Source organism: Ostrea edulis, chromosome 3 (genome assembly GCF_947568905.1).
Source record: "Ostrea edulis chromosome 3, xbOstEdul1.1, whole genome shotgun sequence".
Lineage (NCBI taxonomy): Eukaryota > Metazoa > Mollusca > Bivalvia > Ostreida > Ostreidae > Ostrea > Ostrea edulis.
In genome coordinates this window covers 54261988-54276851 of record NC_079166.1, presented here as the reverse complement: position 1 = coordinate 54276851, position 14864 = coordinate 54261988, and the positions used below count along the sequence as shown (strand labels likewise).

At 33.9% G+C, this 14864-nt stretch overlaps 1 protein-coding gene across 1 annotated transcript in view; it reads right to left on the bottom strand.

Annotated features, from left to right (window-relative positions):
* The window catches only part of LOC125677586 (E3 ubiquitin-protein ligase rnf213-alpha-like), a 148342-nt gene that overhangs the window by 120823 nt on the left and 12655 nt on the right, over positions 1-14864 (bottom strand). The window contains exons 11-12 of the mRNA XM_056158152.1: positions 9300-9367; positions 7671-7947 (exon numbers count right to left, since the gene is read on the bottom strand). Coding sequence (XP_056014127.1) covers positions 7671-7947; positions 9300-9367 — 345 coding nt within the window. The remainder of the gene's footprint in view (positions 1-7670; positions 7948-9299; positions 9368-14864) is intronic.

Sequence of the window (14864 nt, the reverse complement as noted above, 5' to 3'; positions counted from 1 at the left end):
TAATTGATTACTAATTGAGTACAGTCAATTTTGCCCTGTAATCGATTACAATAGATTACATATACTTTAGAGGATGTAATTGATTAGTTACTTTAGATTTTTTTATGTGTACATGTATGTAAAAATAAAGATGATGACTATCGTATGTTAATAACTTTAATATTAAACATGTACACAACTCATGTGCATTGCATCAAATCTTCAAGTTCTATACCAATCCACTATGTAATACCAACCCTGCGTTAACACGTCCTCTGAAAGGAACTAACGTTCGACATATATGATATAACCAATACTATACATGCATCAAACCGTTAAAAGTCTTTGTTACAGTAAGTAACTCTCCTTTCTAATAGTAATAGTAAGTGCTTGTTTACAAACAAATTTCAGCTACCTACCTGGTCTCCCGAAGTCGATCGATGAAAGTCTCCATCTCAGTAGATAAAAGCCCCTTTCTATGTCTTCTTTCCACATTTTAATAAACAGCGCAATTCGCGCAAAGCACGTTTTAAATTGATTGGTTCTCTGAGTCTGAATTCCAATGCACCAAATATGATGAGGTAAACAACGTAGTTGCTAACTCGTTCAAATATTAATTCGATGAATCCAACCCATGTGAGATTCAATGAGGAGTGTAGTGGGGAAAAGATTGGGATGATCCAAATTTATATCATTTAGACATTTTATAAGATCTTACCGAACTTTCACAGGAATATGCAGAAGTATTGAATTAAATTGAATAATGAAATAATAAACCGAATTACCAAAGGAATGAATGTGATTGCCGAACCGAAATGCATCATGGGGATGTAAACAAGATAATCCGCCAAAATGGGAGAACAAACTCAAAGGGAGAAAAGTAAGTACAATAACTTGCTATTCCATGATGCTACTTTTTATTCTTTGATATGAAGCTTCAGATCATTTGGGTCATATTGCTTCACAATCTAACTGATTGCATTTGTAGGCCTGTAGATAAAGGGAAATACTGACCCCAGGATCATGAGCATGTGGCCCAGGCTATGCCGAACTTGTATATGGCCTACTTGCATTGAACGATTGGTGCTAGATGTAAACAGTGTACACACTCAGTGCCTAGAGAGTCTGAGACGTGTAGTGGGCTCAATGTTTCTGTGACTTGTGACTGAGTGCCAACTTGCATCAACCTAATGTGTGGTTATTTCATCAAGGGCGGATCTAAATTTTCAAAGTTGCAGGTAGTGAGGCTCCCTGAGAGGTGAGTCACACTTTTAAAAAACGCGGCAAGGGTGATGACATTTTTATTTATTACAGGGCTCACACTGGACCAAAATTTGGTGTCGCAACCTGGCGCGCGTGCATCGACTCATACTGTTTATCTATATTTATCTATATGTCATGTATATTATTCAAGAGGGCATATACTACATATCATATATATTATGATTATTCTTAGAACATAGCTTTGTTCAGCTTTTATCATAAATCACTATATGATATTGAATTTTAGCAGATTGCTTATCAGTCAGTCTAGATGACATTGCAGCACAATCATGGTTTATTTTTATATATTGTTGTTGGCTAAGTTGATTCAATTCTATTTCATACCAGCTGGGAAAAAAATAGGGGGTATTCCATAGCCTATAACTGGCTACATTGAATAAAGACAATAAAGAGTTTCTATATGTTTATTAATCATGTTAGTAGTGCAAATGACATATAATACTCATCATTAACATTGAATTTGCAGTCTATAAAAAGTCACTGATGACAAAGATACTGAAGATTAATTTAATTAATGTAATACATAACACATCATCATAGTTTCACAATATCACATTCTTCAAAGAATCCACTGAAGAATCCTGTTTTCATCTTGAAATCTTGAATGGCAAGGCAGTCCTTTAGTAAATATCATCGTGTTGTAGAGAAGGGAACTCGGGAAGTCTGAAATAAATTTTTAAATGGCTTAAGATGATGTGAAGTCAAACGATGACAGCATAGCAATGTCAGAAAAACCTACAATTTTGCGTTTCCTCATGGCCATTTTCCATATAGATCAAGCCAAAGACCTAAAGAATGATACAATTTCCCCAACATTCCCCCATTTTTAAACTATACTACCGTCAAATGGATTAGAAAACGTAGCTGAACATTCAATAATTTAATTTTCTAGATGAAATTGTTTTTGTATTTTAAATTTTATATGTTTTTATTGACAAATAAAAACAAATTATTGATAAGTATCTTCCATTAACTAGCTTGTGGGCATAGTCACACGCTTTTTATTCCTCCCAGTCTAAAACAGGTACCTCCCCAGTAAGCTACACAGAATATTTTATTTCTATTTTCATTATGATATGTAGGCAACTCGCACGTGTAAAGTTCATTTCATTCACACCTACCTGCACACAGAGGATCAACCTTTTGTCTTGTGTAAACTGCTAAATAAACAAGACACCCCTACGTCTATTATTCCCATGCGGCAGGGTATCCACATTCTGCACAGGTAAAACAGCCCTGAGGCTGTTTGGATGCCAACAGCTGAAATCCAAGATGGCGTCGCGATTTCTAAAATACGAAATGTCCGTGTCGCATTTCCGGAATTTCTGTCCCATTTTTTCCTGAAAAATCGCAAAATGCGACAAATGCGATGGGCAGCGCGAGCTAATATATATTAGTACATATATATTAACGACACCAATGTATTACTTAAACTTTAGAATAGTCACTTATGGTCTCCTATCATCAGCTGATCATGGACATGGCATGGCAGTGAACTTGACTGGTGATATGTATTATATATGTATAGTACTGTTACATGACCACCTGATATACATATAGGTAGTAATTTTATTTATTATGGTTTGGTCATAGTCGTGAAGACAGCCAGTTTGGAAGAAGTGTACGACTGTTGTGTATGTAGCCACACTCATATGAAATAAGTACACGACGGTTGTGCAAATGGCTGAAACAAAATTGGTAAATGACATCCAAGCGAGTAGCCAATATACAATGTACATCATGTGCCCAACAGTTGGGAGAATAGCTCACAGATCATCATCTTTACAATAGATACATTGTGGTCGGGTGAAAAGAATTGATGATTTACATTTTACAGTCATATGAAGTTGTATGTTTACTTTTATCATAATGTCCTCAGTAAAATGGAAATTATCAAGTAAACAGGTGCTGTCTTATAGCAGTGCCAGAGATCATACATGCATTATGGCCCGTCAGTCCTTAGACTCGCAAACTAGTGAGTAAGAGAAAGCATCTGATCCAAGAAGAAGATGGTGTGGACACTGGCAGAGTTGTCATTTTGAAATGGGTAAGAACTAAGTATCATATTTCAGATGCACACTGTATTCTCTGCAATACACACATTTTACAGTCCAGTCCTCAAATGTTAATTCTAATTTGTGTATATTGATAATGCTCCATAAATGATTTATGGTTCGTATTATATATGTCATGGGGTTAAAATACAGTGGTCCAAGGTCTGGGATCTGAAGTTTATGGGATGGATTAGTTAATTTGCACCCTCCATTTGCCTCCAACAGTCCATCAGACCAGCAGTATCAAGCAGAAAAAAATATTTTAAAAGTATAACAATAAAAACATTTTGGAAGGAAGCGTGTACTTTTAATGATTGAAAGCAAATTGAATGTGTTTTATGAAAGTGAATTTAACGAAATTCTCGGACTAGTTAAAGATTAGAAGTTGATTTTTTTTTTACTTAAATTTTTTTCTTGAACAGTTATCTGCCCTTTAGAAAATAAGAAGGGGAAAAACCCCAGATTTTCTAAATATTTCTGTGGTAAACTATTAATTTGAAATCATATTTTGATAAAAGAGTAAGTTTGTGGAACTTTTTACCAAAATATCTGGATGAAAGTCAAATCGTATTATAAATTATTTGAATGAAATATGCTTTTCCCACAGACTTCAATGTAAACTTTTAAGGCGTGATTTATCGGTTAGTAATCAAAATTTTGAAAAATCCTGTGGTAGAATATTTTGATTTTACCAACCCTTCAAAATGATACAAAGGTAAGAAAAATCCCACCATCCATTTATTAGATACAAAACAGATCAGTTATGGATGGTCTACCTTAAAGTTATGGACTAGTGAATTTCTCAGATCAGTGAATGCTTTTAGGAAAATCTAAATATCTGGTCGTTGTATATTATAATGTTGGACAACTTGTTTATTAGAAGATAATTGTAATGTGGTGTCTTATTTCACAAAATTGAAGATTTATGTTGAAAAATGTATACCATTGATCATTAATGTATGTTATATATTTTTCAGCAACCAATGCCCTCAGAAGATGCGTACCAGAACTCACATTGGAGATACTTGATAGCAGAAGCTTTGGATAAGAGTTGCCTTGGAGATGATTATTGACGAAATACCTAGTTTTTGAAAAAACAATGCATTATAGGAAATACGGAACTTAAATTAAGTCACATTAGCACTACATTGTACCTTTTTGTAAGACACTAGACAATTTTTCAGAACACTTGTTTTTTGTGAAGTGAAGCACTAATGTATGTTCATGTGAAGTTCATCGCGAATGATCATCTGACATATTCTGATATACTCGACATTTAACAATTGTTTCTGTTGAGTCTGTTAAATTATATTTACAACAACAGTAATCTCATAAAATAAATTCACGATCCAGTGATCGAACCACTAGACCGTTACAATGATATGTATTTTTGCTATGCATACATTATGTGATATTATGTTTATGGATTCCTGTATTGTTGGAAACACAGTTGGCAGTCTAGAAAAAATATGCATAAATGTTTCGGGCAAGGACAACATATATTCACAAACGCGATTCATTTACTTAACGTAAGGCACTGTTTTGACTTTATCACGGCATCATGTACATGATACCGCTTTGTGAAGTCAGCACACACTTTTTCAAGTGTGAAGCTTGACACATAGAGCACATGGTATTGACACAGCCACTTCATCACCAAATACACAATACCGCTTTGTGAAGTCAGCACACACTTTTTCAAGTGTGAAGCTTGACACATAGAGTATATGATATTGACACAGCCATTTCATCAATAAATACACAATATCGCTTTGTGAAGTCAGCACACACTTTTTCAAGTGTGAAGCTTGACACATAGAGCACATGGTATTGACACAGCCACTTCATCACCAAATGCATGATACCGCTTTGTGAAGTCAGCACACATTTGTTCAAGTGTGAAGCTTGACACATAAAGCACATGGTATCCACATAGCCACTTCGTCACCAAATACACCATACCACTTTGTGAAGTCAGCACATATTTGTTCAAGTGTGAAGCTTGACACATAAAACACACGGTATTGACACAGCCACTTCTTCACCAAATACAGAATACCGCTTTGTGAAGTCAGTACACACTTGTTCAAGTGTGAAGCTTGACACATAAACACATTAAATTTATCCAATATACATGTTGATACATATTCATAATTTTTTTTTTTTTTTTTTTTTTTTTTTTTTTTTTTTACATTTTTAACATAACGTGTCCACCTTCATGATTATGTTCATTATTGGCACACTTTTTCATGCAGTGCGGTTTTGTTATTTTATCTTCCAAAGCTGCAATGTTCAAATATTATTTCTATTTTTTTTTTAAAACAAAGTTTACCTGGTATTTGTATAATCCATATTCAAATTTAGTATTAAAGTTTAAAAATTTCCTGCTAATTTTTGTAATTGTCACAAAAAGCATGAATTAATCTTTGTTATGTTGTTTCTCCATTTTGAATTTTGTTGTGTTATTGAATATATGTACTAAGTAAATATACAATGTTCAAATAATTGACATGAAATTGGTGTAAAGTAAATGTATACTATGTTCAAATAATAGACATGAAATGGGTGTGTGAATTATGTGTTCAATTTAGAAATATTAACTGAATTGAAGATGCGCAAGTAAATTATAACACTGGTGTATCGGAAATTGAAATAGGTGGATAGGATGAAAGTGATGTTATCTATGTAAACATGGTGTGAAATCTAGTTCATAGTTATCCCCTCACAATTCATTGCGAGAGGGGATATAGTGGGCGAGTGTATGTCAAACACTGATCTTGTAGACATCTACAGGTCATATTGTTTGCTCGATTGATTTGATACTTCATGTGTAGCTTTGTAATCAAGAGACTTTAAAGATCTTCTTCTCAAGAACCAATGAGCCAGAAGAGCTGAGATTTACACAAAAGCTTCCTGACATAGTGCAGATTTGTTAAAATCATGGCCCCCGGGGGTTGGATGGGGCCACAAAGGGGAATCAAAGTTTTCCATACAAATATATAGGGAAAATCTTTAAAAATATTCTCAAAAACTACTGGTCCTGGAAAGTGAAAATTTACATGAAAGCTTCCTGACATAGTACAGATTCAAGTTTGTTCAAATCATGGCTTCCGGGGATAAGTTGGGGCCATAATAGGGGATCAAAGGTTTGAATAGAAATATATAGAGAAAATCTTCTTCTCAAGAACCATTGGGCCAAAGAAGTTAACATTTACATGAAAGCTTCCTGACATGTGCAGATTCAAGTTTGTGAAAATCATGGCCTCCAGGGGTAGGTTGGGGCCACAATAGGGACTAAGGTTTTACATGCAAATATAAATGGAAAGTCTTCAGATATGGGCCAAGGTGACTCAGATGAGTGATGTGGCCCATGGGTTCTTGGTTTTTACTGTGGAATAATTTGAAGCTCATACCTTAGTATCAATATGACGAGATTGAAAAAGTGGATAAATAGATATGAAAATGCTGATCTACCAAATGAAGGCATGTGTGTATACACAAGGATATATATGTCTGTGTGTGAAATTGCGCATAGCCCTACCCTAAACATATCGTATAAGGAACATTTCCTACGGATGGAAATTTGCGATTCGATCCAGAAAAGGTAGCAGGATTTATTCTGCGGTTTTATTACATTTCTATCTCTTTAGAGAGAGAAAGTGCGATAATTTTTGTGGATTTTCTCTATCCAAAAAAATGGACAACTGCAGAAAATACCCGTTATATGGTTTATTATGATAGAACCTAAGTACATAAATAATTGTATTTTAGTACTAGTAAAGGTTGTCTTTCCGTAAAGTTTATAAACAAACATGACCTTTACAAATTTACGTCTAGTAAAGGTAATATACAGATGACCTTTAAAGATTTACTTTCTGTAAAGACAATGTAAAGATGAACTTTACATATTTACTTTAAGTAAATACAAAATATGAACTTGCATTTGAATCACCTTTAATGAAATTTACAAGTCCAGTAAAGTTTTGTAAAGCCTTTTTTCAAGCAGTGATATAAATATATATATATATATATATATATATATATATATATATATATATATATTCTTGCCTAGATGGTCGAGCGGTCTAGCGCGCTGGTTACATGCTGCTCAGATTTGGTTCCGCAGGTCATGAGTTCAAATAAAGTGAAATTTTCTGTGCTTTATATCAAATATTTCTTCACTTAGGGGAGTTATGTTCATTTAAGAGTTCATTGCTATTTCTCTCTCTCTCTCTCTCTCTCTCTCTCTCTCTCTCTCTCTCTCTCTCTCTCTCTCTCGCCTGCTTGTGTATATGTGTGTGTGTGTGTGTGTGTGTGTGTGTGTGTGTGTGTGTACTTTTAAAAAGGCCCTACCGTTAAGTGGTCGAATAGTTCGTCAAATGCATATGCTTGAACCCAGGTTTTGATCAGGGAAAAACTTCCCCAAAAGCTCTCCGTATATTTGGTTTCTTCTCCAGGCGTTTTAGTTCCCATGCTTTTTTCAAAAAGTGACGCTGATGTCAAGTATGTCGCAATGGCTGCTATTGCAAAGGCGGGGAATTTTCGTTTTGAACATCGCAGAAGTGTTGTTTTTAAGACATCCGAGCAAATCTCGACTGTTAACGTAATTCTAGTCTTTGTTTTCTGTGTCCTGTAGAAAATCAGAAACATCCAGTCTTCAAACATTTACGTAACATTTTAGTTCATTGAAAGATTTTGATTTCAAAATGTCTAAGGTGCTTTGAGAGGAGCGCCTTTATAATAGCTTAATGAATTAATGAACATTGTACCTCAGGATTTATTAATCTTCGATTGTTAAAGTGATATGCACGATGATCCGTCTGTGTTATCATTATATCTGATTTTAGAGGACTAATGTATACCGTGGGCTTTTTCACAAATGCAATTTTCTACACATTTATTTACTTATGAAGAATTCGTTATCCCCAATTTATACATATAAAGTTTGCCAATTACCTCCGAAACGCTTGCTCCAGAGTTATTGCTTGCACCTTTGATATTGTGTTACATAGGAAGTGAAGTCTGCAAGCTATGATTGAATTTCAGTTGATTTGTAATTATCATGAAATTAATTAAAACCTACTTTCGTTTTCTATAAACTATCCCGAAATAGCAAAAGAAGAGAGTAAAGTGGTGGACACGCTTTGGCTCATCTAAACCAGTGCAAGTTTTCTAATGACAACTTGAAACAATACGATATGAGGTAAATCCGTAAATAATGGTTTTGTTACCAATGCTTCATTTTGATCTTTCAGAAGAATTACGTTTTGATAATTGCTGACTGAAAAATATGCATGTTTGTTTCTTAAATCCGTGACTTTAGTTTTTTCAGTCGTATGGAAATGTTCAAAACTCCGAAACGCTTGATCCGGAGATACAGCTTGCACCTTTAATATTGTTTTATATATGACTTGAAGTTCATAAGCTATAATTGAATTTTACTTGATAAATATTTATCTGAAATTAATTTAAAATCTACTTTCCTTTTCGATAAACAACCCTGAAATAGCAAAACAAGTACAGTGGCAGATATGCTTTGGCGGATTTATATTTATTATATACATTTATTTATATGCCCGCGCTTGCGAGGTTGTTCATTTACTCCATTAAACTTATTTCACGAATTCAATGACGAAAATTATTTGAGGGATTTATGGGACTGATACCTTGTTAAACCAAAATTCTTAATTGTAAAACATCTTATTTTCATGAACTATGAAAGCCATCTGCATTACATTGTAAAGTGTATATTCATTTAATACTTCACTAATAATTGCAGTTCAATTCAATTTACACTTTTAAATTGCCATGTGACGCTTTAGTCTTTTGAGGGAATTTATCGCGAACCTCGTATTAAAATTTATTTGTGTACCAGAGCCAGAAGATTGGAAAATGAAACAATACAAGCAGTGTCTCTAACTCTATCCATACGATGCACCATGTTTGCTTCATTACAAAATATTGTTCAACAATAAAACTTACATAGCTTTAAGTTCTCGATCGATGCGTTGTAAATGTCGTATCACTTCTTTGAAGCAAACAATTCCAGTCTACAATGTTGATAAACAAATAAGCATTTAAAAACACATCAGAGATATATCGGAAACACATTTTGAATGTATCAATATAGCTTGAAGATAATTTGCACTTGGGATTTAGTTGTTGTGTTTTTAGTGATTCGTTGTTAACTCCAGTGGGATGTCGCAAATGGGGCTTTTTATTTACGGCATTTATCGAATTATCAAAATACAAATATTCTTAGTCAATCTATTTTGCTAATTTAAAAAAGTTGGCTATAGTCTCTGCCTAAAAATCTCTAGAGAATCAAGACTTATTCTATTTGATTGAAAATTTAAGAAAAAAAATTCTAATAGATTTTCCTCATTTTCTTCAATGTTCATTGACAAATACAGCACAAAAGCTCATTTTTATTAATTTATCTCAAAATCAAGTATATCCGTCTATCACTTTTGGTATTGAAATATCATTTTAACTTCAAGAAATATTAATTGCTCAGTACATGAAAAACCAAAATCAAATTCTGAGGATTCCCGATGTCACATGACTGATGATAAACAAATAGTCTTTCATAAAATAATTCAAGAAAACCAATATGAATTCTAGAAAGGTGTTACTTCGACAGATTGATTGTGATGGTAGTGGTGACATGGTTGATGAATATTGGACAGCGGTTTGGATATATTGGTGCTAAAACAACTACATTGTAGCTTTGCAGTGGTTTCAAGTTCGATTGCCGGTCAAACCTCCTGATGTTGAATCATTTATGTTTCTGTTACACAATTTCAACAAGAAAAATAATACAAATATCCGTACTAAATCGTGATCAGATAAAACTTTAAAATCTCGATTTCATCGGTACGTATTAGCATGAAAAGTGAAGATAACTAACAATGACCAATCTCATAATTCCATAAAGAATACAAAATTAAAAGTCGGGCAAACATGGACCTCTGAGCATACCAGTGGTGGGATTAGGTGCCTAAGAGGAGTAAATATCCCCTCTTGACCGGTCACACCCGCCATTTTGATCAGGTAATAGCAGTAATCCTTAGTCACAATTAATATATAAAGAATGGTCTAACATTGGTAAGAAACAGTCAGACAGCATTCAACCTATCAACAGGTAATATTTGCAAAGGAAATCATAATATAACGACCATAGAAGTTGCAAAATGCTGACTTCAAACGAGAATGTTGAGACCCCTGTAACATTAAAGTATTTGTCAGTAGCTTATCTGCAAGTGATAATGGAATATTGTTTCATAAATATAAGAAGTTTACGATGGAGAAGCTGTAGTCACCCTGTTTGTCGTAAAGTTGAGGTGTCAGTTTGCCGTTAATAATGTTCAATAAAATATCCAAATAAGAGAAACATATAAAAGACTCAGTGGTATATTTCGAGTTCACTGGGATATACCGAACCGACATATACATTTATGAAAATGAATATTGTTAATAGATAAAACGTCTCTGATTTATCTAAATATTGAGTCAGAACAAGTGATGTCTTCTTCTGGGTTCCAAAATTACTCAAACACCCTTACAAACACAGATACATTGCAGTCATAAAGCATGGATTTACATATAATAGGTTCTCAACATTGATAAAAGGGCAAACACAGAGCCCTGGACACTCCAGATGTGGGATCAGGTCCCTAAGAAGAGTAAGCATCACCTGTTGACCGATCATATCCACCATAAGTTTTCTATGTTCAACAGGTAAACGGAGTTATCCATAGACAAAATCAGTATGTGAAGAACGACATTACATTTGGTATGAAACACGTCAAACAGCATTCGATCCAGTGATATCTTGTATTTGCAAATTAGATCATTCTAACGTTACAGAATTTGAGAAATGCTGACTTCAAACGAGAAGGTTAAAACCCTTGTAATATCAAATTATTTGTCAGTAGCTTGCCTCAATTTAGGAATTGATCATATGTAGAACAAGCTTTTGCGTATCGAATCAGTCGAGAAATATAAACACCCTATACAGTTGATTATGGATTAGGGAAGTTGGCGACGGTGAAATCAACCAGAAAGCATATTATGCACTCTGAATTGATCCCCACATGTTTTGAAAAGAAAAGCCTTAAAGTGGGTCATGGTGCACCAATCCATCTGACATGTAAACTAATGTGTTTCCCTAGGAGGGAGGTTGTCACAAAATGTCAGTGCAATATCTATATCTATTATGAGAAAAAGTCCAAGAAACCATTTGATCTACTTTTAACCCTAAAGTAGGTCGTGATGCATCATTTGAGTTGAAATGTGAACTGATTATGTATTTCTCTGAGAAGGAGGTTTTGGAAAATTTGAGGACAATACCTGTGACAATACCGAAAACAAATCTGAAAAACGGTTTGACCTACTCCTACCCCTAAAGTAGGTCATGGTGCACCCAATACAGCTGAAATGCTAAATGCAGTTGTATTTCTCCGAGAGGAAGCTTGTGACTAAATTTCAGGGCAATATCTGTATCCGTAACAAAAAGTCCAAAATAGGTCAAAGGCGACCAATCCACCTGAGATGCAAACTGAACTTGTATTCCTCCAAGAGGAAGCCTGTGCTAAATTCCAGAGCAATATTTGTGTCCGTAAACTGTTTGACCTATTTTAGCCCGAATGTAAGTCAAGGACAGACCAATCTAGCTGAAATGCAAATTGAACATGTATTCCTCTTAGAGGAAGTCTGTGTCAAATTTTCAGGCCAATATCTGTATTCGTAATTAAGAAGTGTCAGAAGTGTTTGACCAATTTAGCCCGAAAGTAGGTCAGGGACAGATCAATCCAGCTGGAATGCAAACGGAAAATGTATTTCTCCAAGAGGAAGTCTGTGACTAAATTTCAGACCAAGATCTTTATGCATACTGAAGAAAGGCCGTAAAAATTTTTGATCTACGTTTAGTTCAAATGTAGATCACGGGCGGACAAATCAATCCAGCTGAAATGCAAACTAAATTTGCATTTCATCAAGAGGAAGCTTGTGACTAAATTTCAGGGCAATATCTGTATCTGTAACGAAAAGTCTGGAAAACTATTTGACCTACTTATAGCCCTAAAGTAGGTCAAGGTGCACCAATCCAGCAGAAATACAAATCTATTCTTACAACTGTTGAGGGAGAAATTATGACCAAATTTCAAAGTCGTACATGCATCCGTTATGGAAAAATATCCGGAAAATATGAGCTCGAACGGATGAACAGCCAGACAGACAGACAGACGCACTGACAGCACAATAACATAATGACAGGCATATAAAAATAGATCAGCTAACAAAGGAGCATAATTCGTCCCCATGGAAATCACAACAGACTGTTGGAAGACCTGATCACCAAAGATCACGAAGATATTGTCAATGAGGAACTCCGGCATATTTTTTATTTCAACTTAAGAGTACTTGTGCGTGGAATCAGAGTGGCGTTTAATAACGTACCATCTATCCTTTTGTGGTTATTAAACCAGAAATGATCAAAGAATTGAAAAATATACAAAAAGTCGGCTAATAAAGGAGCACAATTCATGCACATGGGACTGTTGGAAGACTTATATATTGTCATCTTTTAATATCAACTTCAGAGTACTTGCATATAAAATCAGGGTTGTGTTTAAAAAATTTGAATGACTGATCACAATATATATATATATATATATATATATATATATATATATATATATATATTTCAGTGTTCCATTCTTATTGCAAACGCAGGTGTCAATGATGGGTTTTTTATTTCATCGTAAGGAATGTCCGTGCAAATTGTTGAAAAGTAATATGCTTTGATACTGTTAATTTGGGACAAGATTTGTGATTTCAAATTCACTGAAAGTTCTTTGGGATTTTTAAGAATCCACGCTTCTCGCATGTGTTGTGGTACAATATATCTGAAGTTTCGCTTTCAATGTAGTTAATATTTCCGTGATGAGTAAAGATTGGGGCTTGGTAGAACATTTATTGAATCTAGCAATGCATCTCTGTTTCTAAGGGTTTTTGTGACGTTTTAAAATCAAATATAGGTGCTGTAACTCATATCTATTTATCCCATTGAATAGGATATTATCAAATCTGTTTAAAACTGAAACATGATTTTGAAGAATTGCGACTTTTGGAAGGGAATTTGGAGCAAAAGTTGGATTATTAAAATATGTAATTAAAGCCAAGTCCGCTTAAAATACAACTGTAATGTAATGATGATCCTTACAAAGACAAATAATATTATCTTTTAAACTCTAAATATGCAAACATAAAACTAGACTTTTGCATCAAACATAGAACACCGAAAGTTATTCCACGCTGAGACATCACTAACTTATACAAATGATTTGTTATGCACGAACTATAACATATAATATCATGAGTAATGATCCTAGTACAATCCTCATATTTAACTATAATAGCAAACATGTAAGCTGCAAATGCATCCAATTATCGTATACGTTCGCTGTTCAATTTAATTGTTACTTACTTTTTTTCCTTGGAAATCAAGTTAGTGTTTATGGTAGCATAACAAACTCAACATTGCTTCAGACTTATAACTAGCTAAAGAAGTAACAATGTAATGAGAAATTAGGCATGAAATTGAGTGTTTCTATTGCTTAAGATAGTTTTCATCCTCATGTGATGTCATAGGGTTTTGTAAAATCTTTATTTCATTTAAATGTGTGCATGATAAAAATTTATCTTTGGAAGAATTTTATTTCTTGGGTATAACAAAAAATCTGGTAAACCGTTTGATATTGAAAAGGTTTACATTTTCTATAAATAATCGGTTATCAGTGTGTTTTGAACCTGCTGAAATTAAAATTTTGTCATTTTAACCATTATATATATATATATATATATATATATATATATATATATAAGCACAAAAACAACACCGTACTTTCTTAAAGTGTCGGATCTGAGAAGATACAAGGCCAGTAAAGAAATTTATAAAAGCACTGAAAAGGCCACGACACTGTTGGTTATTTAAAACTCAAATTTTCGACGCAACCCGCGTCTTTATCAAGAGACATATATTACATAAACAAATAACACACAAAAACGACAAGTATCGATAAACTACATTGGTGAGAAGAGTGATACACTATTGTACTGAGTGATAAAAATGGTGGTGGTTACGTTGTAAAGCGTGTTTACTGACTATGGTTTAGAGTTCTAAACCATAGTCAGTAAACACGCTTTACAACGTAACCACCACCATTTTTATCACTCAGTACAATAGTGTATCACTCTTCTCACCAATGTAGTTTATCGATACTTGTCGTTTTTGTGTGTTATTTGTTTATGTAATATATGTCTCTTGATAAAGACGCGGGTTGCGTCGAAAATTTGAGTTTTAAATAACCAACAGTGTCGTGGCCTTTTCAGTGCTTATATATATATATATATATATATATATATATATATATATCATGCTCGTTAATGAATATGTGCGCTTTTCTGATGTTGATGTCAATTTTTGTTTGTATGTCTGACATCTTTAAAAAGTAGACAACACAGATATTTCTTTGGTAATTGATT